The sequence below is a fragment of the Tursiops truncatus genome, chromosome 1 (genome assembly GCF_011762595.2).
Source record: "Tursiops truncatus isolate mTurTru1 chromosome 1, mTurTru1.mat.Y, whole genome shotgun sequence".
Classification (NCBI taxonomy): domain Eukaryota; kingdom Metazoa; phylum Chordata; class Mammalia; order Artiodactyla; family Delphinidae; genus Tursiops; species Tursiops truncatus.
Genome location: NC_047034.1, coordinates 21,179,574 through 21,206,315, shown reverse-complemented (window position 1 = coordinate 21,206,315; position 26,742 = coordinate 21,179,574). Strand labels below are relative to the sequence as shown.

Here is a 26,742-nt window from a genome sequence, read left to right as displayed (position 1 = left end):
GAAGGCTTGTGGGTTGGAGAGCCAAATGGTCAATGGGCTTCTTTCTCTCAGGTCTCCTGCCTCATGGCCTATTGCCCAGGCCAGGGCTTCCCACTGGTAGGCAGTGTAGGTCCTGTGCCCTGGAAAGAACATGGAATTTAAAACCAGGAGACTTGGGCTTCCCTGGTGGTGCAGTGGTTAAGAATCTGCCTGCCAATGCAGGGGACACGGGTTTGAGCCCTGGTCCGGGAAGATCCCACATGCCATGGAGCAACTAAGCCTGTGTGCCACAACTACTGAGCCTGCGCTCTAGAGCCCGCGAGCCACAACTACTGAAGCCTGCATGCCTAGAGCCTGTGCTCCGCAAGAGAAGCCACTGCAGTGAGACGCCTGCGCACTGCAACGAAGAGTAGCCCCTGCTTGCCGCAACTAGAGAAAGCCCATTCACAGCAACGAAGACCCAAGACAGACAAAAATAAAAATAAATAAATGAATTAATTTAAAAAAATACTGTAAAACAACAACAAAATAAATAAATAAAATCAGAAGACTTAGGGTCAAGTTTGCCAGGTGAGTAACTTTGGGTTAGTCTGACAGTACAATCTACCCATAGACTTGCTGTGACTCTCTAATGGATCATGGACTTGAAAGTGCTACCTCTATTCAAACGTAAGTTTTTACATTAGTCACACTGGGTCCGCAGGGTCTGGGTTGGCCACTGGGGGGCAGTCTCAGCTAGCCTCCTAGCTGGGCTTGAGTGGATCCACCCTTTCCTGCCAGGGATGAGAGACTGGGGTGGTGTGCGATCCCACAGACCTGGAGAGCGATGAGCCCACACATCTGGCCTTCCCAGCCTTCTGTTTTCTCAGGGCTGGTTAGATACGGATCAGTCTTACAGCTCTGGCACTCTTTGGAGTGATGGGATACTTCCTGTCCTGGGCAGACGGGGAACCCATCTTTTACTTAGAGATGACTCATGAACGCGTGGATCACAGCAGGCCATCGTCTCTGTAATACTCTTTTCTTTTATTTAAAAATTTTAATTGAGATATAATTCACATAATCAAAACTCACCATTTTAAAATATACAATTCTGTGATTTTTTTCATTATATTCACTATGTTGTGCAACCATCACTGCTTATCTAATTCCAGAAAACTTCCATCACCCCCGATGAGAAACCTCACACCTATTTGTAGTCAGTCCCCGTTCCCCTCTCTGCTCAGTTTCCGGCAACCAATCATCTACTCTGTTTCTGTGGACTTGCCGATTCTGAATATTTCATATAACTAGAAGCACACAACTTGTGGCCTTTTGTGACTGGCTTCTTTCACTTAGCATAATATTTTCAAGGGTCATCCATGTTGTAGCCTATGTCAGTACTTCATTCCTTTTTATGGCTGCATAATATTCAGTTGCGTGGCTGTACTAGATTTTGTTGGTCTATTCACGCGTTGACGGACATTGGGCCGTTTCCACTTTTTGGCTACTGTGAATAATGTCTTATGAGCATCGGAGTAGAAGTTTTTGTGTGGACTTAAGTTTTCAAGTCTGTTTCAATTCCCTGGAGTGGAATGTTGCTAGAAGTTACTCTGTCACTCTGAGGAACTGCCAAACTCTTTTCCAAAGTGCCCGCATATTTTCCATTCCCACCAGCGATGTACGAGAACTCTGTAATCCTCTCGACACTGGACTCACCCCATGCTTGCCTTAGAATTCTGAAATGGGAAGGCCCAGGAGAGAGACTGAAGTTAAGGTTCTGCATGACGAAGAGCTTTGCAGACTTTGTCTGAAAAGCACACTGGGGCTTTGGGGTGATTTGTCTTCCTTGCTGAGGACACAATGCAGCCTTGTCCTTCTGGCTGAGAGGAGCCGCTGTGGATAAGCTGAGTGCTCTGTCTGAGCTGCATTCACCAACGCTGTTTGCCTAGAAGAGTTCTTACTAGTCGGTGCCGGCAGGTGTGTTTCTGCCCAGCCTCATCGGCCTCTGTTGTGGATCCTGGGCTTCCTGGGTGGAGCTGGCAGTGGCTCTTGTGGGGTGTCTGAGGTGTGAGGCTGGGGAGATGTCTGTTCAGGTTGACAGGGCCAGCGGGAGCCCGGCTGGGCAACGGGGAGACGTTGGCTGTCAGCTCAGGTGGGGCTGGTGAGCAGAGACGGCTCCTGGCTCGGAAAATGAGGGTTCTCTTCCCAGCAGCTCAGACCTGTCTCCCTAGATGAGGATGAATTTGTTCATGCAGCATCTGGACGTGACAAGGGAGGTGATTTAGGCAGGTGGGGTGGGAAAGAGATTGCTAACCCCAAAGGAGACCCTTATGGAGAAGGGAAATCACCAGCTGTGCTTACTCAGTGATTAGATGGAGAAGGGCTTGTTCATTTCAGTCAGTCTAAAGGGAGTGTTCCCAGGAGGCTCGGGGAGAAACCGAAGCAGGGAAAACAATCTCATGAGCTCCCTGCCTGAAGATGCTGGGTCCACTCTACCTGGTATGTATCTATCCAACCACTGGGCATCTTATACCTGGGGGTGTTTATTCATTCACTGCCTTCTCCTTTTTTGTCTGTTGTCAAGTCTCCCTCTGCCTCTGTCTCATGAGGACCCTTGTGATTGCATTTAGGGCTACAATAATCTCCCCATTTCAAGATCCTTAATCACCACTGCCAAGATTGTTTTCCAAATACGGTATGTACTATTCACAGGTTCCAGAGTTTGGGACTCAGGATCTTTGGAGGACCATTTTTCAGCCACTCCCCCTCCCAGTTTCAAAAATCACTGATGTTCCAGATCCTTAGGGTAAACCAGGCCTCGGAAATTGGAACCCTGAGAAAAGCGATTAATGCAAGGTCCCAGAGCCCATTTCCCTTCTGAGATTAGAACCCACAACTCTTATTCCCCAGGCCTTCTCTTTCTGGTCCTGGTTCCTAGGAATAACCATGACTGGCACCTCCTGAGGGTTTCTTATGTACTATTCTAAGCAAATTCCATGTACTATCTCATCACCCTTCCAAACAACCCTATAAGGTAGAGCTTACTGTTACCTTTCGCTTTACAGGTGAGAAAATTAAGGGGATGAGAGGTTAACTAACTTGCCCAAGGTGACAGAGCTAATTACTGGTGCTGTTGGGCTAGATACCCAGGCAAAGGCCAAAGCCTTCACTTGTAGGAGGGACACCTTTGCTTGGGGTTACTCTGATCCACTCCATGAATCACCCTTCTCTGATATTTTTGTCCTTCTAACGAATATGGAACTAAACTTTTCTGGAAGGAAAGGAGACCCCTCTAACCCCTTGCCCTCCTGCTGAGAACCAATTCTTTGGAAAATACTGGCCTCAAGCTGCCCAATCAGCCTTCTCATCTCAGCTGATGGGACCAATGGGAAGTAAGCAGGGTCTTGCAATGAGATGGGGATGGATGGCTGTGATCCTAATGGATTTCTTAGGCTAATGGCCTGGGAGGGGCCCTGGAAGTTTCCCAGCCTCCAAATTGTCTGCTGAAAGCAGAAGGGGAGGGTGGGGCAGATTCATTTGCGCCTTGGGTACATATCTGTTCCTGGCTGTGACTCACTTCCCTCTGGAGCAGGGCCTCCGGTGAGATGTTTACCTGTTCCACCTCCCCTTCACACTGCCTTACAGCTGCCCTCCCCGTGGGGCGGATCTCTGACAGCACAGAGCAGCTCTGCCCTTCTGTCTACCCCACAGAGCCCTCGACCATGGCAGTACTGGTGGCTAGAGTATCCAAGCAGCAGGCGGCAGCTGAAGGTCTTGGCTCCAACCAGAAAGCCGTGAAGTACTTGGGCCAGGACTTTGAGACCCTGAGGCAGAAGTGCTTGGACTCAGGGGTCCTAGTTAAGGATCCAGAGTTCCCAGCGTCCTCACCAGCCTTGGACTACGAGGATCTTGGACCATGCTCCCCCCAGACTCAAGGCATTGTTTGGAAGCAGCCCGTGGTAAGGAGATGGGTTTGCTGTTGAGTGTCAGGATGGAGGGCCCTCGCTTCTGGTCAAAAGTAGCTGAGGGAGAAGTTATGGTTCTTGGCCCTCTGTTCCTGTAACCCGTATTTCAGCCTACCCCCACCCCTCCACTTTAAAAAACATCTTTTCAGAGGTGATAATGTATAGAGGGAAGGCATGCACTGGCTTTGGAAACAGACAAGTTAGATTTGAATCCTGCCTCTGCCTGTGTGGTCTTGGACAGATAATTGCTGTGATCCTCAGTTTTTTCATCTGTAAAATGGTGCTACTGGCATCTTATTTTTCAGTGTTGGTACAAGGACTGGAGATAAAGGTCAGAGCACAGTGCTTGGCATATAACAGACACAGAAGGCATGGTAGCTATTGCCTAGGACCCCTGGGCCAGTGCAAGATGGAAAAAACCAATGCTAGAAGTAATCAGTCCTGGGGTACATTGTGACGTCGTTGCTGAAGTGTGCAGGGTTGTGAATTGTCATTGTTCTATTGAGGCTAGGGAGTGGAGAGGTGGGGCTGGGGATCTGTGAATACAGATGGGAGTCAGGGACTCTGGGATGCTGTCACTGATTACCCCCCACCCCAGATCTCAAGGGCAAGGGATGTAGAACCATTCCCCCAAAACCTGGGCCCATGACCTACTGCTCTGTGACCCTTGTCAGTGATTTAACCTCAAGGATAGGAGCCCCCCCCACACAGAGTGGTTGTGAGAATTGAGATAATCCTTTGAAGTGCTCTGCTCAGTGCCTGGCCCACAAGTCTCATAAGAGAACACGCTTTGCGGCCCTTGGCCGGGGGGCCGTTTGTCTTCTAGACCACGATGGGAAAATCAAGCCATGGTCCTTATTTTCTTGGCAATGGTTGAAGAGGGAAGTTAAGGAGAGAATGACTCCTTGGATGTGGTCAAAATCACCCTTTAACTCCAACTATCTCTACCCCTTCTGTTTTCATCCTATCAATTTTACACAACAGTTACCACCTCTGAGCATAACTCCTTCGCCCTTCTTCCCTCCAGCCCCCCATAGCCATCTTCCATGCCCCTCTGGAACCTTTGTGGGTGCTCTGGGATGTTGGCAAAATCAAGGTTGGGAACCATGGTTTTATATTCTAGTGTCAAGAGTTGGCAGCCACATTTCAGTTCAACAGACAGTTTTTTTAGGCCTCTGTTTTGGGCCAGGCATTGGCTATGCCCTGTTTAGAAAGGTGGTCGGGGAGAAACTGAGCTGGGATCTCGGCTCTGAGGGAGACTGTGAGGAGGCAGACACATGAATAAAGGACCGACATCCTGGGCAGAATGAAGGAAGTGCTAACAGAGGCATCAATCACGGGCATGGCAATGTGGGATGTTAGGACTGAATGATGGAAAGACTTAGGGGAGGAGAATACATTCGAGTGGAACTGAAGGACCCCAAGGGGCTTGGGGGAGGGGAGATGGATATGGGGGGAGGGGAGAAGATTTCACTCTGTGACCAAAATCAGGTATCTTTTACCTTTGCCTAGTTTTTCTCTTTCACTTGAAATTCTTAAAGCCCTCACCTCCTCAACCACATTTCATGTTCTCTCCCCTAAACTGTGTCTTTACCTGGTCTCACTGTCCACGTAAATATGATAAATTCAGACTGGAATGCTGATTTGTGCCTGTCAACAAAATGCTATAAAAGCCAGACCATGAGGTAGTAGAACCTGATTAATGTGGAACTGAAGTACTCCCATTATTGAGAGTTTTCAGATGAATAAATAAAAGCTTGTCAGAATGTACCCTCTCCATCCCCAGTCATCAGTGAAGGAGTCTCACTCAGCTGCTTTTGACCAGGCTGTGCTCACATATCACAGGATACATTATAGGACCCAGTTTTATCCTCTAAGATCTTACAGATTATTGAATAGACTCTTGAGTTTGTAATGACCCTGATTCTATCTCTATTGGGAAGGTGCCTTGGAATCTGGGAAAACTCAGCCTGTTCCTAAATGCTTCATTTCTTTCTTCCCTTGAAGTCTCTCAGGGGCCTGCAGGAAGGTTGGGTGTCCAGAAATGAGGTGCACCAATGAGTTCATTTGCTCTTCTTTCCTCCCCTTCCCTCCCCTCCCCCTCCCCTTCCCTTCCCACTTCCTCCCTCCCTCCCCCTTCCCCCCTCCCTCCCTCCCTTCCTTCCATCCTCCCTCCCTCCCTCCCTCCCTTCCTTCCTTCCTTCCTTCCTTCCTTCCTCCTTCCCTCCCTCCCTCCCTCTCTTTCTTCTTTTTTTCTTAAATTGTGGTAAAATACACACAACATATAATTTACCATCTTAACCATTTTTTTTTTTTTTTGCGGTACGTGGGCCTCTCACCGTTGTGGCCTCTCCCGTTGCGGAGCACAGGCTCCAGACGCGCAGGCTCAGCAGCCATGGCTCACGGGCCCAGCTGCTCCGCGGCATGTGGGATCTTCCCGGACCGGGGCACGAATCCGTGTCCTCTGCATCGGCAGGTGGACTCTCAACCACTGCGCCACCAGGGAAGCCCTGTTAGATTTTTTTTTACCCATATGCACATATGTTTTTTAAATAGAAAACAAGTTAATGATTTTTTTTTTAATATTTGGAAGAAAAAAAAAAAAGCCAGTCCAAAGGCACTGTCTTGGCCCATTTAGGTAGGAGCTAGCAGCTTTATACAAGGCTGTAGGGCTGCCACTTTGAGGTAGGTGAGCAGGGAAAGCGTAGGTCAGATGTGGGAATGGAGCTGAGTTCTCCTCTCTGTATAGGACACTTCCTGACGCCTCAGTGTTTCCATCAGCACACGGGGTCATCATTGAGTCAAGTATTTAATGAGCATGTACAGGGTGCAGGGCATTTTGTTAGAGTGTTATACATTAGCCTCATCCTCTCCCTGTAAATAGGGGTGTTGTCTGAATGGGTGAGGTCACAGTTCCTCAGGTCATTATCTCAGCCTTTGCCTTTCTCCTACCCTCCCCCCTACCCGCTTTCCCACCCACACACCCACACAGTATGTATAGCGATAAAGAGCTGGCCGTGGGCACCAGCTCCTGCTCTGCCACCCCTGGCTGTGTGACTGTGGGTAGCTCTCCTGCCTTCTCTGGGCTTCAGCATCCTCAGCAATAAAAGGCGGTATGTGCAGGAGATGTTCTCCTAGGTCTCTTCCATGAATTTTGGGACTATCAAGTTCTTTCACTCTTGCTGTCACCATCACTGGGCATCTGGTGACTTGTGTTTTGCAATTGCTTTCCCAATGGGTTTCAGGAATTGTGTCCCAGCCCTGTTTATCGTTGGTGGAGCCACGCGTACAGACGTTTGTCAGGGTGTGCTAGGTGAGTAACTGGGGAGAGTCCTATTTGATTTGGGAGACGGCAGGTGTGTACGTGTCATGAGTAACGTCAGATTACGCTGTTAGAGTTGACCGACTACATTATGTCTGTGACTTATCCGTATGCTTTTGTGTTTTGAGACCGTACTCTCCATTCTGGGTCTGGAATGCTGGAACTACATTTGGTTCCTCCTAACAAGAGATTTTCCATAGGCTCATTTAACCCCTTTTAGTGCTAGAGTCACGAGCCAGAATTATAGGCATGCGGTAGATAACCACGCTGTGCTGTGTTTTGTAGTGACCTTTAAGTGGATGTAATTTGCCCTGTGGAATGGCCATGTCTATATAATCATGGGCTGTCATAATAGATGCTCTTAGCATGAGTAAGAAAAGAAGAATCCCAGCTTTCCAGTCAAGCTTCTTTCCAGCCCGGAATCCTGGGATTAAGAAGCTTCACTTCCCAACCTTTCATATTCCCTCCAAATCAGGCTCAGTTAAGTTGAGGAAATAATTTATTTTGTACGTTCTAGCCTTAAGTGTTGGAAACCGAGGTTTTCCTTGAGAGCAGATCAGCACTGTTGATCTCATAAGCCCTCCTGATCCCAGGGCATCACAGTTTCTTCACTGAGTGGGACAACACTGACGTTTCAGGGACAACACGGCTCTGAATTGAATTCGCTGGGCTTCCAAACGGCCAGCCAGTGACAGCTTCAGGAAATAGACCTGGAAACGAAGGCAAGAGGAGACAAATCCTATCTGCTGAAAATTAGCCAAACAAACAAAATCTCAGCGTCCACGTGGCCCCGATCACCCTTTATCCTTCAGGAGATTTCCCCTCCATCCTTTTTCTCCTTGTTCCTCCTGTTCTCTTGAGCCTGTGGGAAACTTTTATGATTTTGAATCACCGGCATTTATTTTAAATGCTTCCAATGTTCTCTCCTTTGACGAGTATAGCCGATATCCCCTTAGCCAGAGCTCATGGTGCGTGAGCACAAAGCAGTGAGAACGATTCGGGTACTGCACAGACGCGAGCCCTGTTCCCTGAAAGCCACAGTCTCCTAAGCCTTTGTGTGAGGGCTCACACAGGGGTAGCGTTCTGACCTTTTATTGCTCTGGATGACTGTGCTGTGCCTTTTTCCTTCCAGCTAAATATTTAACCTAATTGAGCACGTGTCTCAGGGAAACACAGCTTCTAATCTCTGCTTTTAACAGCTTCTTGTTGTAGATGTTTTGACTTTGGCAAAGGTATTTAATAAGTGTCTTTTAATTGATCAACTTGGATAGATCTTCCTTTGAATAGTTTTAAGCTCAGAGAAAAGAAGCGTTCCCAAAAGAGGCCTGAGCGTTACCATGGTGAGCGTGCGCTGCTGATGGAGCCTGCAGCTAGAGGAGCAGTAAATGAACCTGATTCTCCGAATCCGACTCACGTCAAAGTGAGGGGGCCACGCCGTGGAGGCTGCTCCGGGTTAGCCCTGCTGCAGTGGTGGTTTTTAATGAGCAGAGCGGAAAGCGGGTGTTGAGTCCAATTTCCTGAAGGATGCTGGGTACGGGGCCGGAGGGCCTGTGGACCAGATGGAGCCTCAACGTGTATCGAAGTGGGTGCCTGCACGCCAGGCCTGCAACTCAGCACCAGGGTGGTTGCCAGGAGCTGAGTGACAACAACCTGTGTGGCCTGTGAGACTTGAGCTCGGTGGCGTTAACGATGGGGTGGATCGTGGCGAGATTAAGAAGAAAACTTCCTGATCAGAGAACCAGGGGGTGTCATGCTGCACCTGTTGAATCAGGGTGTGACAGGGATTCATGTTTGTTCAGGCTTGACACAGTCCAGCACAGTGCAGTGGGGTCTGTTCCAGGTTTAAAACATCTTTGTTATTATTTTTTATTTATTATTATCTTATTATTTATTATTATCTTAAAAATTTTTAAAAATTATTATTTATTATTATCTTAAAAATTTATTTATTTTTGGCTGCATTGGGTCTTCATTGCTGCACGTGGGCTTTCTCTAGTTGCGGTGAGCGGGGGCTACTTACTCTTCATTGCGGTGCGCGGGCTTCTCATTGCTGTGGCCTCTCTTGTTGCGGAGCATAGGCTCTAGGCGCGCGGGCTTCAGTAGTTGCAGCACACGGGCTCAGTAGTTGTGGCTCACGGACTCTAGAGCGCAGGTTCAGTAGTTGTGGCGCATGGGCTTAGTTGCTCCGCGGCATGTGGGATCTTCTCAGACCAGGGCTCGAACCCGTGTCCCCTGCATTGGCAGGCGGATTCTTAACCAGTGCGCCACCAGGGAAGTCCTGTTATTATTTTTTAACAGTTGATCTATATAATGAAAATGATGTCCTTTACACAGTTTTGTGTTACCGTGATTTTATTATTATTTTGAATACACACTGTTCAAAAATGAAAACAGCTGAAAGGTCCACCGTGAAGATTCAGCTTCCTGTTTGTCTCCATCTATTCCACTGCTTGCTGTCCTGGAACCTTTTTTTTTCCCTATCCTTTCACTGTTTCTTTATGCAAATTCAAGCAAGTCTAAATACGTATTCTAATTTGTATCCCCTTCTTGCCTTGAAGGCAGCATACTGTAAACATTGTTTAGCACCTTTCCATTATTTGTTATTATTTTACTAAATAAAATGTCTTGGAGCTCTTTCCGTGTCAGCGTATGAAGGGCTTCATTCCTTTGTAACCACTCAGAATATTGCAGTCCATTGTGCGAAGTACCAGTTGATTTAGCCTGTCTCCTACTGATGGACACGAGTTATTTTCTCTCTTCAGCTATTATACAAACTGGTGCAGTGAATGTCCTTCTCCGCGGTAGTGTGTGTGTGAGGGTTTTTGTCAGCAGGTTTGAAGTGTGGCTGCTTCAGTCACCATGGAATATCTTTCCCTTCTATTTGATTCCCAGTGCTTAGTGACCTCATAGTCAGTCCCACTATCACCACTGTCTTATCTACTCTGAGGAAAGGGCCCAGGACAGTCATTTACACTTGAGTGTGAATTTGAGTCAGTGGGCTACCAGAGGATTTGTATATTGAACATTATCTCCAGAGCATGAAAGAATTGTACCGTTACATCTTTAGTTACACCAACTCTCACTAACTTATTTCCTTTTGGTGTGAATGCAGACAATGAAGCACAGTAATAGGAATCATGGCCTATATTCATATTATATTACAATTGTTGCAAATAATTCAAAATACCACATATTCATCGTTACCTCATAATTATGGTGCTTATTAGTCGCCACTCCAAAACTTTTATATAGAATGTTAATAAAGAAGTACGAACCTTACCATATTCTAATGTAAAAAACATATTTTGATAACAATTTCAATGTAATTATATTATATATATACAACGTATTTCTCGCCAAGCCAGGCTTCATCCTCGCCATGTGAGCCCCTTGCCTCCCACCAGAGTCTGTGCTCATGTAGATTCCAGGAGCTAGCTTTCTTTGGAGACATTATTATAGGAAGAAAGACTGGGAAGTCTGCAATGCTAAAGATTCAATTGCTCCAGGTAATTCTTACTGTGTAATATGACTTTCTGTTGGGTGACTCAGTCTCTGCCTGAGGGCGGTGTGGTTTGCCTCCACACCAGTAATCAGATGCGTATCTGTCGATGAAACAGCCCCCAGACAAAAATCCCTCCCTGGATCCCCAGGCCTGGAGTTCTTCACCCGGACACACTGAGGAGGGCTTCCCTGCAGCTGCAGCCTTACCACGCTTGGTCTTCCTGGCAGAGCCCACGCTCACCAGATCTAGCAAGGGCCACACACACAGCATCCCTCCAGTGTGAGGAGATCTCAGGGCCACACCATAGTGAGAGGGAATAAGTTGTTAAGTGTGGGATTATGCCCTGTCGGGCGCGTCTGCGGTGCCCACTTCCAGCGAAGGCTCATGGTTGGCGCATCACACAGGGAACTGCGGGCACCTCGTTTGTCCCTCTGCTGCCTGTCCCAGCACCGTCCGTCTCTCCTTTGCATGTTGGACCATGAGTGTCCCTCTGAGGCCTCTGTGTCCACAGAAATAGATTCTGTCCCACCACGAAGTACATGCTTCTGGCTTCTTTCACCCGACGCGGTAAGTCATGACTCTGGACTGGCCAGGACTCCTTTAGTCATTGGCTTCAGAAGTTCAACCCAGCCAGCTTAAAGAAAAAGGAGAAGTTATTGGCTCATCCCACTAGACCGTGGAAAGGGAAGGGCAGTGCTGGCCTCGAGAAGCCTGGATCTAGGGATCTAGGTGTTCCTGGAGCTCTCTCTGCCTGTCCTGTCTCCACTCCACCCTCTTCCATGCCAGGCAGGCTTCACGCAGAAGGAGAGATGACCGCTAGGGTTCCAGCCTTCAACTTGGTAGTATCGCAAACCACCTTTGATTTTACAGATCTCAGAAAAAGTCTCTGATCTGGTGGTTGGGATCTTTGCCCATTCCTTGGGTTCAGCCAGAGGGGTGAGGTGCTATTTGATTGGCTCAGCTTGGGTCATGGGCTTTGCTCTTCTGACTGCCAGGCTCCCCCCAAACCACAGGGGGGTTCTCCAAAAGAAGGGGGCAGTGTGCAGTGGGCCGACAGAACGGAGAAAGTGTACCTCAATATGCCAGTGGGGTGGCGGGGACCAGGTCTGCCCAGACTGTGCTCTCCCCGCCCCAGGTCACCTTCGTCCTGCCATCTTCTCCCTGTCCCTGAATCCATCACCCTGCAGTGCTCCGGGACATGTCCCTCCCTGAAGGCTGCTCTCTTTCTCTGGATCTGTGCTACCAGCAGTGCCTAATTCAGCATCCCGGGTGCAAAAAGCCCCCCAGGGAGACCTGGGTCTTCATGGTCTGCCTGTGGCTTCACCACCTCAGTTTGCACAGCTGTACAGTGGGCTTGTAATCAAACCCAGCCTGCCGGGTGGTTGTGATGAGTAGAGAATTGACACGGCTCCTCGTCCGCCCGGAAGTGGGCACTGCGATGGGCAGAAGGGGTTGTAATAACCCTGGGAGCCCTGCCTGTGTGTTCCATGGGACTGACTCTCTTCTGCATCTCTATAATCCACCGTGCTTGGGGTGTAGCAGGGCTCCGTGAATGTTTACTGGACTTCTGATCTGTTACCTAAGCCCTTTGCCTTGTATCACTATTAAATCATGAAGACAGGGGTATCTTACGTCAGAGGCTACTTGTGTTTTTTCTTCCTTCTTTGCCAATATCACTCTTGGCCATCAGCCTGGATCAGGTATTTCGAATAAAGAAATCCCAACCTGGGGACTCCCCTGGTGGTCCAGTGGTTAGGACTCGGCACTTTCACTGCAAGGGGCCTGGGTTCGATCCCCAGTTGGGGAACTACGATCCCGCAAGCTGGGAGGCACCGCCAAAGGAAAAAAAAGAAAAAATAAAATCCCCATCCTGAAGGTGACTACATGTCTTTATTATTTATTTATTTATTTATTTATTTATTTATTTTTGCGGCACGCGGGCCTCTCACTGTCGTGGCCTCTCCTATTGTGGAGCACAGGCTCCGGACGCGCAGGCTCAGCAGCCATGGCTCATGGGCCCAGCCGCTCCGCGGCATGTGGGATCTTCCCGGACCGGGGCACGAACCCGTGTCCCCTGCATCGGCAAGTGGACTCTCAACCACTGCGCTACCAGGGAAACCCTCCCCTGTATTTTTGATTGTTTTGTGTTGGGTGGTAATTGCTAATAATAGGAGCCTTATTGAAGGCTTTTCTCTGCAGCGGGCACCAAGCTAAGCACTTTCATAGATTATCTCCTTTTTATCTTTATAACAACTCCAAGAAGTAGCAACTGTATCATGCCATTGCCCTGTAAGTAGCTGCTACTAGATGAGGTAGGTCAGAAGGTGAACCAAATGTTAATGAGGGGTGGGGGAGGAGTAGTGAAGGCAGATGCAAAGCGGGGATTTGAGGAGAGGCTAAGGAGAAGCTGTGTGTGGTCTCAGGGGAGGAGAGAAGGCTCCTGAAACTTCCTGATCGTCTTGCCCAGGAGTCTAGGGCGCAGTATTTCATATAGGGGGATAATCCAATTTGCTTCGGCTTCCGAGGGCTCTGCAGGGTGTGGAAAGGCAGGAAGCTAGTCATCCTGCTGCACTAGACCTGGCTCGGACACTGACTGACCTTGAGACGTCCCGTAGCTGCTCAGGGCCTCAGCTGTACAGATCTGGAAAGTGGGGATTAAATGCCCCCTTCACCCGGTGCAGAGCCTGAGAGGTTCAAATGTAGGAAGGCACTCTCCTTTTTGGGGGGATGCTGACGAAGGGGGGGGCCTTATGTGATTTCAGGGGAATTCTTGGCGGGTGAAGGGCTGAGCTTCGGGTGCCTTTTTGTTCTCATCTCCATTTTGAAAGAACGCACGCGGCCCAGAAACCGTTGGATTCACCTACTTTGGGATTTGGCAGGATTTATCAGGGGCCAGGCACGCACGGTCCATTAGCCCAGAGTACACCTGCAGGCTCCAAGGAGGTGCAGAGAACGGGCACTTTACACGTAACTCAGAGCGGGAGGTGGTAGTGCTGAATGGACCCGGGCAGAGCAGGGTCCATTGTGACTTGTGAGTGTGACTGGTTCCCAGACGCATTGAGGGAAAGAGACCACTGCAGACAGAGCCCGAGAGCCACCACCTACTAGCCCAGGAGACACTGAGGTTCCTGTTTAGCCCTGGATACGGGAAGGCCACTGGAGTTGTCCCTTCTGAGCAGAAGTGTCGCTTATCGCGGGAGACTTTCTGAAAGCTCGTCTCAGACAGCGCCTCTGGAGTCCCTGTGATCTACAACCGCTTTCACCTTCCCCAGGAGCCCTGCCTAGGGAAGTGGGGAACTAACTAAATTTAGTCCAGCTCAACTTAAAACTTTGTCCAACCCAGTAGTTGAAACAGTCTTTTCTGGTGTAACTCGGTCCCTTTTGGGAAGGGAAGACTCTTCAGTCCTCCAGATTCTTCTCCTCTGTCCTCTCCTCCCCAAGATGGCCATATGGGGCCTCCTGTGCACTGGCCATGTCTGCTGAAGGGGTGGTTGGTCTGCTTCCTGCCCTGCCTTCTGGGGGCATCACACTGGTGGCCTCTGTCCCTTATTTGCTGAGGCCACAGGGGAACTCAGGGGGTTTCCTGAGTGTCAGGCAGGCACCTCTGTCCATCACGGCTCACCACACTCTTAATTCTGTGGGGGCTGCCCATGCCTTCTCTGGTGCAGAACTTCTCCCCACAATGGTTTTCTCTCTGAGTCCCACCTGGGGAGGGTGTCCTCTGGGCTCACCTCACCCCATTTGGGCCCCTCCTCCTTGCTCTGGACTTTTGAAGCCCACCTCTTCCTGCCCATCTCTCTCTGCCCTCCCTGAAGCTGTATTGGCAAGTGGGGTCAGGGTAGAGGGAAGCTGGCTTGCCCACAGGGGACCATTCATCAAGATACGCAAGAGGCCCCCTAAAAATATGTCTGCTGTTACATGTACATCCATGTGCATCTTTTATATTTTTTATGTCCCGATGTCCTCTCTTCCAACTGGAGGTTGATATTTATGTATATTCTTAAACATCTCTCTTGTTGCAAATAAGTCCTTTGTGCTTAAATGATGCTATACAATAAACTGTGAGGTACAAACCCATTTTACAGATTAGAAAGCAGGATCGTAAGAGTTAAGGGTTGGCTACAGGTCACTCAGCAGACAAGTCAGGGCCTGAGGATTTAAACCCGGGCTTTCTGAGGGCAAAGGCCATGTTATTTTGACTTTTCTAAGCTTGTGGTTCCCCGAGGGCAGGGACCACGCCTTTTACATCTCTCTTGTCCCAGTGTCCTACATGAGCAATGATTGCTAAATGCTGGTGAGTGATGATGACATATAAGAACTACTTCCAAATCCTGAAGGAAGGGAACCTCTCAAACATATGTTTTCCAAGGAGGGTTGGAGGCTGGTACGAGATAGGGGAGATTTACAAGTGATTCGAAGAGGACAGGAATGTGAATGGAATGTTCTGCTAGGCTGGAGGGGGTGTGAACATGGCTGATTCACTCGCTCCCCTCGCCCTGTGCACAGCCCAGCCAGCCTGGGTAGGCACTGCTCCAGGGAGTGATGTGGCTTGGGGGAGCAGGTAACAATAATCTCAGAGTAAACAGGAGCCCTGAGGATGCCAAAAGGCCACTGCAGAGCTGGAGCCCGATGTCTATCTGTGCTCCAGGGCTAAGCATGGGGAGAGGGCAGAAGGGTGTCTGGGATGGAGGCTGGCTGCAGGAAGGGGGCTGGGGGGATCCAGTGGAAATGATGTCGTCCAGTTTCAGAAATGTCTAGCTTTGCCTCTGCTTGCGGAGGTGAGGGCTGGCATCTCTATGATTTGCAGGGAAAGAGGAATGGCGGAATGATATAGCTCAGAGGGGTGCGCAGGGGGTCAAATGGTCACTCTTCCAAATCCAGGTGGGTGAGCCTGAGTCTAATCGTGATACTCCCGAGGTCTTGAGACGAGCACATGTTGGAAGCTGGGTAAGATGACACCCTACTCTGGCTTGGGTGCCGACCTTGATGAGCCAGTCAGAGCCTTCCTCTGGCTGTTATAATTTTCTTTAACCAGGGCAGACAGGAGTGAGAGAAGGAAGGGGGAAGCAGAAAGTGGTTCCCAGAAGACTCTAGGAGTAATAGACTAAAGAAACATCATTATCATTCTCATCACTGACGTTTTCATACTGCGCAGTTGTTGAAAACCGGAGACTTATGCAAAGCCGTTTTGTCCAACCTCCCTCCAGTGCAGACTTTCCTCAACCCCTGATTTTACTGTGGTCGTTCTGGCTCATGAGGTCTCGATGCGGGGGAAATGATCCTCCATGCCCCAACCCAGAGGATGTTTGGCAGTGTCTGCCATCATTTTAGGCTGTCACACTGGGAGGCAGGTGCTACCGGCATCTAGTGGGTAGAGGCCAGGGATGCTTTTGAACATCTGTCGTGCACAGGAGAGCCCACAGCACAGAATTATCCCGACCAAAGTGTCAGCAGTGCTCAGTTAGAGAAACCTGCTCCGGCTGGATACACTATGTTATAGGAGCTTTGTAATTTAATTTCTTGTTCAGTTTTAATATTTTTTCCTTTTTTAATTGAAGTATAGTTGATTTACAATGTTGTGTTGTTTTCGGCTGTCCAGCAAAGCGAGTCAGTTTTATATATATATATATACTCTTTTTCAGATTCTTTTCCGTTATGGGTTATTACAAGATATTGAATAGAGTTCCCTGTGCTATACGGTAGGTCCTTGTTGTCTAACTATTTTATAAATAGTAGTGTGTATCTGCTAATCCCAAACTTACGGGAACTTTATTAACTAAGATAGTAGCTCTAAATTCTCAGTCTGGTTCTAGTCTTTAAAAAATTTTTAATGTCACATTTCTTTTTTAAAAAATTAATTAATTAATTAATTTTTGGCTGCTTTGGGTTTTCGTGGCTATGCGAGGGCTTTCTCGAGCGGGGGCTACTCTTCACTGTGGTGCGCAGGCTTCTCATTGTGGTGGCTTTTCTTGTTGTGGAGCACGGGCTCTAGGCGCACAGGCTTCAGTAGTTGTAGCACGTAGGCTCAGTAGTTGTGGCTCGCGGGCTCTAGAGCTCAGGCTCAGTAGTTGTGGCACACGGGCTTAGTTGCTCCGCGGCATGTGGGATCTTCCCGGACCAGGGCTCGAACCCATGTCCCCTGCATTGGCAGGTGGATTCTTAACCACCGTGCCACCAGGGAAGCCCCTGGTTCTAACCTTATACAGTATTCATGTATGCTGTTTTATCTCTCCCTGCTCGAGATATCAACCGCAAAATGGGCTAAGCCATGAGACTTTCCTGCTGGTAATCAGGATATGAATTGTCAGATCCCATCTGACACTTTGCTCCCTACGTGACTTCGTTCAAGGAAGCATTTTGTGCCGGGGCCTCCAGTCAGCTCTCCATCTAGCCTGAGAGATGGGAATTGTCGACAAAGCCAGCACGGCCGCAAGTGTGTGTGTATGTGTTTTAATGTCGCCAAAAAGGCAGGAACTGAATGCCGAGGACTGGAAAAGGCAGGTTCACCCACGGGAGGGAGGGGAGGAGGGAGGCTCTGGTGATTGCTTGGCACTAATGTGCAGAGCGAAAACAGCAGCCTGAGTGTGAAACGCTGCAGCCGCCTTACCGCAAAGAGGGGACATGGAGGCCTCAGCTGGGGCAGAACATTAAAGATGGATTTTTGGAGAACAAGCGCACATCAGCAGGTCAGAATCTTTGCGTTACATTCAGATGTGCAGTCATCATGGCATTCTTTACCTTCCTCGACTGCTCTCGAGGAAGCCCTAGTTTGCACTGACCATGAGGTGGGGGGGAAACGTCAACTAGCCAATAAAAGGTATTTTCTGCCTCTGCCTGTTTCGGGCTCTTGTCTCTTTCAGATAAATATTCCTCCTTCAGCCACTCTGTTTGGGGGCTTTCTTGCTTCTTCAAGGCTGGCCCCTCTCCGGCCTCCCCAGGACAGTGCCCGCATGGAAGGGAAGGCTGAACGTCCCCCAGCCTATGGGAGAAGAGTGGCTGGCCCTTGGGTGCCCGCTGCTGTCCTCTGGGTCCCACTGGTCTCCTGGGACTAGCGTGTGGTGTGGTCTGTTCTGCTGGTGCTGTCGGGGTCCAGTGGACCTTCCCTGGCTGACCGAGGCCTGACTCGGTGCGCTGTCACGCCTCGGGCCTGGCCCTGAGCCACGCGGTCGCCATGGCCTCTGTGGTGGGATTGACCTGCCTTCTCCCTGCGCTCAGCTCAGTCACTATCTGACGGCAGAGGGAGACTTGGGGGCGCCCTTTACCACCTTCTCTCACCTTCTCTCCACCTGAGCACTCCCTGTTACCATTTTTATTCTGCTCCCACGTGCCCCGTGGGAAGCAGGGCGTAAATGCTCTCTGCTTCAGCTTCTCTTTAATCTCTCTGTGGTTTTTCTATTGTACCTGCTCCGGCCATTGTTCAACCTCAAGGTGGAAGAGGGCCGATGCAAGCAGTTCCAATGTCTGACCTTTTCTCCTTTTTCCCGTCTCCTCTCCTGCTTGTAGTCCAGAAGCATCTCCACTTCCCCCCTGATGTCTGGAAAATTCTCTTAAGTCATAGCCCAAGTTCTTGCTACCTAGGGTTTGTCATAACACTAGGTGTTTAGATCATCAAGCTTTGATAACATGTAAATGGAATTTTTGAATTTAGAGTTTTTTTTTTTTTAAGAAAACCTGACTCAGGATTATTATTTCTTTCTTTTTATTTTTTTATTTTTTTGCGTTACGCGGGCCTCTCACTGCTGTGGCCTCTCCTGTTGCAGAGCACAGGCTCCGGACGCGCAGGCTCAGCGGCCATGGCTCACGGGCCCAGCCGCTCCGCGGCATGTGGGATCTTCCCGGACCGGGGCACGAACCCGTGTCCCCTGCATCGGCAGGCAGACTCTCAACCACTGCGCCACCAGGGAAGCCCCAGGATTATTATTTCTTGATTGGCTTAAAATGCGTTTTTGACAGAGCAGAGCAAAGACTTCATTGTAGTGGCTGGGGTCTGCCTGCTGTTTACTAGAAGCCCTGAAGCCTGCTGATGCAGTGGGTGAGGAGATCGAGGGGAGCATTATTTCAGCGGAGTAAAAAAATAAATCAGTTTATTACTTTAATAAATATTAAAGCCATTACGTATATAACCTGAAGAAGGAGTAGGAAGAAGAAAGCTCAGCTGGTCGCAGACCCCCGGTAAGGTCAGTGACGCAAAACCCTGCCCCTCCAGCTCCCTGGTCAGCCAACACTCTAACCAGGACCCGCCCTTGCTGGAAAGTGGCTGGAGAGGCAGGCATTATCCATCAAGACTCTTTCCCAGCTTTTTCTGTCCACCCTATTCACCACCAACCTTAGGTCCAAAAGCCTCTCAGTTGCCTTCGGAAATTAAACTTATGCTCAAGGTCCAAGCCGTGTGTCCACGGAGGAGAACGTGATGAATGTGTACAAGCATCCAGGCAGATCCCCAAACACGTTTCAGAAATGTTTTGAGTGATGGCATAAATGTCTGTCTTCCCAAGAGAGCTCTCAGAAGAGGAATACGCTCACTGGATCTGTGCCTTAGAGAAACCATCTTTGTGATGACAGCGCGTGCACACCTTACAGACTCCCTGGCAGGCATCCCAAAGCCCGTGTACGCACTGCATCTCCTTGCAGCTCTGTGTTGGCCCTGAGAGCCAGGTGGACCCCGGGAAATGGCCACAGTGAGGCAGATGAAGAGAAAGTTAAACTCTCTTCCAGCTGGGCAGCCCCTTTTGATGTCAGCAACTGAGGGGCACTTTGTGTCCGTGCTGTGAATTGTAATGTCTACGGGGTGTTCCAGGTGGGCTGTTGGAAGCAGCTGTGTGGGAGCAAGAATGTCAGTATCAGAAGAGAGCCAGGATTGCACCTCAACATGAGGGCAGGTGCTGCTCTGACCTCTGTGAGAGGCCACCTGGCACAGGGAGGGCTGCAGCCCAGTCATCTGCCCCTCCCCAGAGGCCTGCGCCTCCGCCATGGCCTTCCCTTATCTCCCTCTACCCCCGAGCTCTAGAGGCAGGGGCTCCTGATGCTGGCTTAGGTGGCCCCTGTCAGATTCAACGCATGTCCTCATTGGGCTCCACCTCTCCAGACACCAGGGAGATTCAGGTGCAAACATGTAGGTGCTATTGGGGATTTGCACAAGAACAAAATATGAGTCATTGATTCATTTGGTCACATATTTACTTAAAAAAAAATTTTAAGGGACTTCCCTGGTTGCTCAGTGGTTAAGAATCCACCTGCCAATGCAGGGAACACAGGTTCAAGCCCTGGTCCGGGAAGATCCCACATGCTGCGGAGCAACTAAGCCTGCGATCCACAACTACTGAGCCTGCGCTCTAGAGCCCACAAGCCACGACTACTGAAGCCTGTGCACCTAGAGCCCGTGCTCCGCAACAAGCGAAGCCACCGCAATGAGAAGCCCGCGCACCGCAATGAAGAGTAGCCCCCACTTGACACGACTAGAGGAAGCCTGTGCGCAGCAATGAAGACCCAACGTAGCCAAAAATAAATAAATAAATGAATAATTTTTTAAAAAGATGATGAAAAAATAAATAAATAATTTTTAAAGTCTTTTTCATTAAAGTATAGTTGATTTACAATATTTGTGTACAGCAAAGTGATTCAGTTTTATATATATATATATCTTTTCTCATATTCTTTTCTATTATGGTTTATTACAAGATATCGAATATCTTGTCCTACCTGTGCTATATGGTAGGACCTTATTGTTTATCCGTTTGATACAGAGTAGTTTGTATCTGCTAACCCCAAACTCCTAATTTATCCCTCCCTCCTTTCCCCTTTGGTGACCATAAGTTTGCTTTCTGTGTCTGTGAGTCTGTTTCTGTTTGGTAAATAAGTTCATTTGTGTGCTATTTTAGATTCCACATATAAGTGATATAGATCATATGATTTTTGTCTTTCTCTGCACATCTTTATTTTTATTCATCAGACGGTCATTGAGCCCCTACTCTGTGTCAGCCACCCGCTGGGGATGCCAGGATGGGGAATCCACATCCCTGTCCTGCAGGAAGAGATTGCAGAGACAGTCTTGTTCAAGTCACCCAAGAAGGTGCTGGGGGCTCTGAGGAGGGAGCACACGGGACACCGAAGTGGGTCAGGGATTGGATTGGGAAGCAGCTTGGGCACAGAGAAGTATAAACAAGGTCTTTAGGAAACACAAAGAAAAAGAGGTGACCTGCGGCTGGAGAATGAGAAGCATCAGGGAAGGCTTTGTGGAGGCGGGGAAAGAGGGTGGTGCTGCATGCAGCAAGGACTCTACAAGCCGAGGGGACGGATGAGTGAAAGCGTGTGCCGGAAAAGACCAGGGCGTGGTGTGTGCAGATGCGAGTTCGACTGGAGATCAGACTCATGGTGGGAGGACAGTGGGAAGCAGGCTGGGGAAGTAGGGTGGAGGTATATTGGGAAGGGTCTTGAGGCCCTGTTAGTTTTTATCTTGTTCTTAAGCAATGGAGGAAGTTGAAGATTTCTGAGCAGAGGAAAGAGGTGGTCACAGGTGTTGACAGGAAGAAGGCTGGAGTGAGAGGAGAAAACCTGTTATTTTATCCACTCTTTGGAAGTTGCCTTTGAATGAGGTACTGCCCCCCTTGGGTCTTCTTTAGTGAGAAGCCACAGTCCCGTGCCTGCTGTACCAATTCTTATCTCCTCCGGCTCTGGTCCCACCTGGGGGCCCACTGCCATCGGGGGGAGGGCGTTTGTCAGGAGCAGGGCTGGCTTCTGGGTCAGAAAAGCTCTTCAAAAAGTAACTGTGTGTGAGAGACGGAGAGAGAGAGAGACTATATGAGGCTGGTCAGGGAAAGGAAGAGGGAAAGGAATTCATTTGGGACCAAATCATGAGCCTCTCTGTTGAGAGAGATGAGGGCAGATAGAGCAAAGGGTTTTCTAGGATAACCTGGTGACGGAGCCGTACTGAGCAGATGATGGGTCCTCAGAGGTGGGTTCCTGTGTCACAGTTTCCTGACCACTTGCTCAGGCAGCCCACGTCTGAGAGAACCGTGGTGTGTTCATCCTGGACTATGTGTACAGCTTGGGCCACAGCGTGGAAAGAACACAGAGAGTTAGACGAGGTCCTCAGAGGGTCTCTGGATGGTTGAAGGGGCTTTTATCTGAAGATACGGTGAAGAGCTTCAGATTTTTTTTTGTGGGCAAAGTGAAGGCTGAGACACACAGGCTAGATTTTGGAGCCATTTGATGGGGATAGGAATGGGAGGAACTTGTCTCCAAGCCCTAAACTCCTGGAGGTAGGGCTCTGGAGTGAAACTGGGAAGAGGCAGCCGTCGGGCCAGTAAGATGAAATATTCCTTCACACGATGAGCAGCATACGTAAGCACACTGAGATCTCAGAGACTGTTGTAGAAGAAGCCTATAAATGAGATGTGAGACAAATTTACATCAGTTCCAGGATGATAGATCCACCACAGGATGCTAAGGTCAGTAAAGGGTGTCTGGGGCTGTGCTTAATCTTTTGAAGTCGACACCACAGGGGATAATGGTGCCTTCCGTGGAGGTACTGCTCAGGGGCACGGGTCTGGGGGGTCCCGACTTGTACAGAAAGCAGTTTTCTCTTTTCTTCTGCACTTACTTGGATCTCCAAAGTGACCAACACTGAGCCCTAACATTTTTAGCCTCTCTTGATTTTTATTTCTTCTGACTAAAAGTATGATCTTTTCATGCTAATCAATATCTCAGAAGTCTTATCAGCTGTCATGGTGAGCTCTGAAACATAAAAGGGCAGTCCTCCAGCAGACACGAAGAGACAACTCTCCGTTATCCAAGGTCAAGCGGAGCAAGGAACACACACACACACACACACACACACACACACACACACACACACACACACACACACACGCATCCTGAGCTGGCCAAATAGCTTCAGTGTTTCCTCCAACCAAATGTTTTCTTAAAGTTGTTATTAAGGAATCAAAGAGGATGATTTTTTTTTAACATCTTTATTGGGGTATAATTGCTTTACAATGGTGTGTTAGTTTCTGCTTTATAACAAAGTGAATCAGTTATACGTATGTTCCCATATCTCTTCCCTCTTGCGTCTCCCTCCCTCCCACCCTCCCTATCCCACCCCTCTAGGTGGTCACAAAGCACCCAGCTGATCTCCCTGTGCTATGCGGCTGCTTCCCACTAGCTATCTATTTTACGTTTGGTAGTGTATATATGTCCATGCCACTCTCTCACTTTGTCACAGCCCACCCTTGCCCCTCCCCATATCAAAGAGGATGATTTTTGCTCCTTTCTTTCTTTCTTTGCACTTTCTACTCCACTGATTGAGAGCTTAGGACATGTGGAATGGTCAGCCTGTGGCAGGTGGGGGGAAGGGAGAAGCTCAGAACTTCCAAGGAGGCAGCAGGACCTTCAGACACTGGAGGCAAAGAGTCCCAGACTATCTGACCCAGAAGGGAGTCATGTGACTCTGGATTGAATGGGCCAGTGAGGCTCAGAGAAAGCAGGGACCCTGCATGCCTGGCCTGACTAGTGCGTGTCGCCCATGACATGGTGCAGGTGACTGCTGGCTTCTGGCGGCCGTTGCCTCCCTTACCTTGAATGAAGAGCTGCTTTACTGCGTGGACCCCAGGGACCAGAACTTCCAGGAGAACTACGGGGGAATCTTTCATTTTCAGGTATCCTGGCTTGCTCACAGCCCTTGACAGTACTTTCCATAGTCTTGGGACCCATGCCGAGAATCAGAAATCTGGGTTTGGGGCCCAGTAGCCTAGGTTTTAATAATCCCTCCAGGGGATTCTGATGCGTGCTTGAGTTTGAGAAACTTTGCTTTAACATGTCCATCCAAGCATCCACACATCCATCCCCTCCTGTCTCCCCCAGGCCATGTGACCTTGAGGAAGGCACCTTGTTTTTGTTTTTGCGGTACGCGGGCCTCTCACTGCTGTGGCCTCTCCCGTTGCGGAGCACAGGCTCCGGACGCGCAGGCTCAGCGGCCATGGCTCACGGGCCCAGCCGCTCCGCAGCATGTGGGATCTTCCCGGACCAGGGCACGAACCCGTGTCCCCTGCATTGGCAGGCGGACTCTCAACCACTGCACCACCAGGGAAGCCCCAATGTGAATTTTTAAAAGAATGACAAAGAAGAAGAATAAAGCAAATGTACTTAGATCCCAAACTCATCAAAGTCTCTACCCTTTGCTTGGGAGTCATGCTCCTTCTCACTGGCATTCAATGTTCAAAGTCTTCTCTGGGGTTCTTTGAATTAGTTTCATTGACTGGTACCCTTTTGTGCAACCCCTGTTCCTTCCCAGACCTATTCCCAAAGCAAACCCCAAGGGATGCCTCTCAGCTTTGAGGGAGGGTCCCCATCATCCCTACCCATGCCCCCAACCCCCAGAAACCCAAGAAGCCAAGGTCAGCTCTGGAAGGATTGTATTTTGGTTTTTAAAAGAGCACATGGCTTGGTGAGAGGTGATCTGAGATTTGCTCCTGGAAAAGTGCTGAGCTGGCCACGTGAAAGTGTGCCTAAGCCCCTCCCTGGCCCACAGACAAAATTGGCAAAGGCCCTCCTGTCCCTTCCAGACCACACCATGTCCTACCTACCCCATCCCATGTGGTCCCCTCGCTGGGGTTGCTAATGGCTCTGAATGATGCATGTATTCTTTTTTTTTTCCAACAGGCTCAACAGTTCTTATGAGGCTCTTGCTGGAGGGCTTTGAGGATTTCACAGGTGGCATCTCTGAGTTTTATGAGCTGAAGACGCCACCAGCCAGTCTGTTTCAGATCATCCGGAAGGCCCTTCGAGCAGGGTCTCTGCTGGCCTGCTCCATTGATGTGAGCCGGGAAGGTTTCTCTTTGCTGCCCTTCCCCATGTGTGGAAGGGAAGAAACCGGACAGGGGCTAGAGGCTGGGAAGGCTTTGGGCCAGAGTAGAGTCTAGGACTTGCAGGGCAAGTCCTGTGACATATTTGTTCCTAGCACGTGGGAGCCAGTGGGAAGACCTAATTAATGGGTAGGAACTGGAGTTGGTCTCATAAACTCAGACACCATAGGAGTTCTAAGTGTTAAGCCCCGTTAGTACTGCAGGAATTGCCCTAAGAATGCAGCCTTGATCTCTGGATCCTGGGCCCTACCTTTGCTACCCCCTCTTGCTAAGTAATCTTGGGATTTTGGAAAACAAATATGGTGATTGACGATACATGATGGGCTTTGAGAACACTGAAGAAAAGGGAAGAGGTTCTGAACCAGGGGTGGTGCCCTGTGTGGGGGCTGGCTGTATGCGGTTCCAAGGTAGCCTGGAGGCCACCAGCCACGTGGTCTGCTGTCACCTGCCCCTCCACCTGCTCTTTCTCCTTCTCTCGACCCTTACCTGGTGACCTCACACACGTGAATGGCAAAGCAAGAGCAGTCCCCCTTTCTCCTCTCTATAAAAACCCCAGCAGGATATGTGTATTTCTGGTGGAGAAGTGACTTGGGGTCTGGGGAGAGGGAGGGGCTGTTGAGGAGGGACCCTGGGGACACCCACCGCCACTGGTGAAACAGGGCCAACAGTCATGTATAATTAGTCTTCTGCAGGCAGCGTGGGGTCCTCCCTGGAGAATAAATGGCTTCCCACTTCCTGTGTCATTTCAAAGGCTGGTAAGTCATACTCCAGGACTGGCAGGCAGGCCTGATCAAAGAGGGTTTGGATGGAGAGAGCTCTATTTACCTGAGGTTAATTGCTGTCCTTGCCCCCACCCCCGCCAGCCTTGCACTGGGGCCCTGTGGCTGTGTAGCATGTCCTTGGAAAGCATTGTAGGACTGGCCCCAACAAGGTCAGGGGCAGCCACTCTGAGTGGACTTTACTCTCAGCTCAGGTCTCCAGTGCAGCTGCAGCAGAAGCCATCACCAGCCGGAAGCTGGTTAAGAGTCACGCGTCCTCTGTCACTGGAGTCGAAGAGGTAAACTTGGGCATGGGGAGACGGAAGGGCAATGCGTAATGATACTACCATAAATCCCTGGCATCCTTGAGAGAAAGAGAGAGAATCACCACCTAGCCCTTCCCTGCCCTGCTGAGGTGCAGCATCTCTGGTGGCAGAGCCCCTGGCACCGACCCACACTCAGCTCTTGCTTATTACAAGGGCCCTCCTACCTCTTACCCACTCAGAGATGGATAATGTAACCTCTTTGAGCTTCAGCTCCATGGGTTCTAACTAAATGCAGGCTATCCTCTGAGATGTGGCCAGGAAGAGGGACGAAGTTTTGGAGGAAAGTTGTAGAAATTGTCAGTTAGATCTACACTCATTCTAAGAAGGGTGTTTGGGCTTCCCCAGTGGTGCAGTGGTTAAGAATCCACCTGCCAATGCAGGGGACACGGGTTCGAGCCTTAGTCCGGGAAGATCCCACATGCCACGGAGCAACTAAGCCCATGCGCTACAACTACTGAGCCTGTGCTCTAGAGCCCATGAGCCACAACTACTGAGCCCATGTGCCACGACTACTGAGCCTGAGCTCTAGAGCCCGTGCTCTGCAAAAAGAGAAGCCACCGCAAAGAGAAGCCCGCACACCGCAACAAAGAGTAGCCCCTGCTCTCCGCAACTAGAGAAAGCCCGTGCACAGCTTCCAAGACCCAGTGCAGCCAAAAATAAATAAATAAAATGAAAAAAAAAGAAAAGCATTAAAAAAGTATATCTTACTGTATGTCATATGGCAAAAAAAAAAAAAAAAGTATGTTTGTACAGGTAAAGCAGTGGAAACCCATAGGATTTCCAAAGAGAAAAAGGCAGTAAAACCTGCCCCAACTTTCAAGGTGGGGTGTGATGGTGGGAAGGAAAGCAAGTATTCCTTACGTTCCAACCCAAGGAGAAAGCATAGGCTGAACTTTTCATTATTTCTATTGACCATAGTCTGCTTACCTCCAAAAAGGATGTGCATTGGTTTACAATGAAAAGCATGGACACAATAAAACCATACAACAAAGGTAAAATACACCAGACACTCTAGGCTAAAGACAGCGCTCCAGTTGAGAAATTAATTT

The 26,742-nt window shown here is 49.4% G+C and overlaps 1 protein-coding gene across 1 annotated transcript in view; it reads left to right on the top strand.

The window, feature by feature from the left end:
- The first annotated feature begins 3,683 nt into the window (after positions 1-3,683).
- Positions 3,684-26,742, top strand: part of CAPN8 (calpain 8) — a 61,790-nt gene continuing 38,731 nt past the window's right edge. The window contains 8 exon segments of the mRNA XM_073796460.1: positions 3,684-3,920; positions 7,172-7,188; positions 7,190-7,239; positions 23,285-23,403; positions 24,125-24,141; positions 24,407-24,430; positions 24,432-24,561; positions 25,583-25,666. Of these exon segments, the coding sequence (XP_073652561.1) occupies positions 3,684-3,920; positions 7,172-7,188; positions 7,190-7,239; positions 23,285-23,403; positions 24,125-24,141; positions 24,407-24,430; positions 24,432-24,561; positions 25,583-25,666 (678 nt within the window).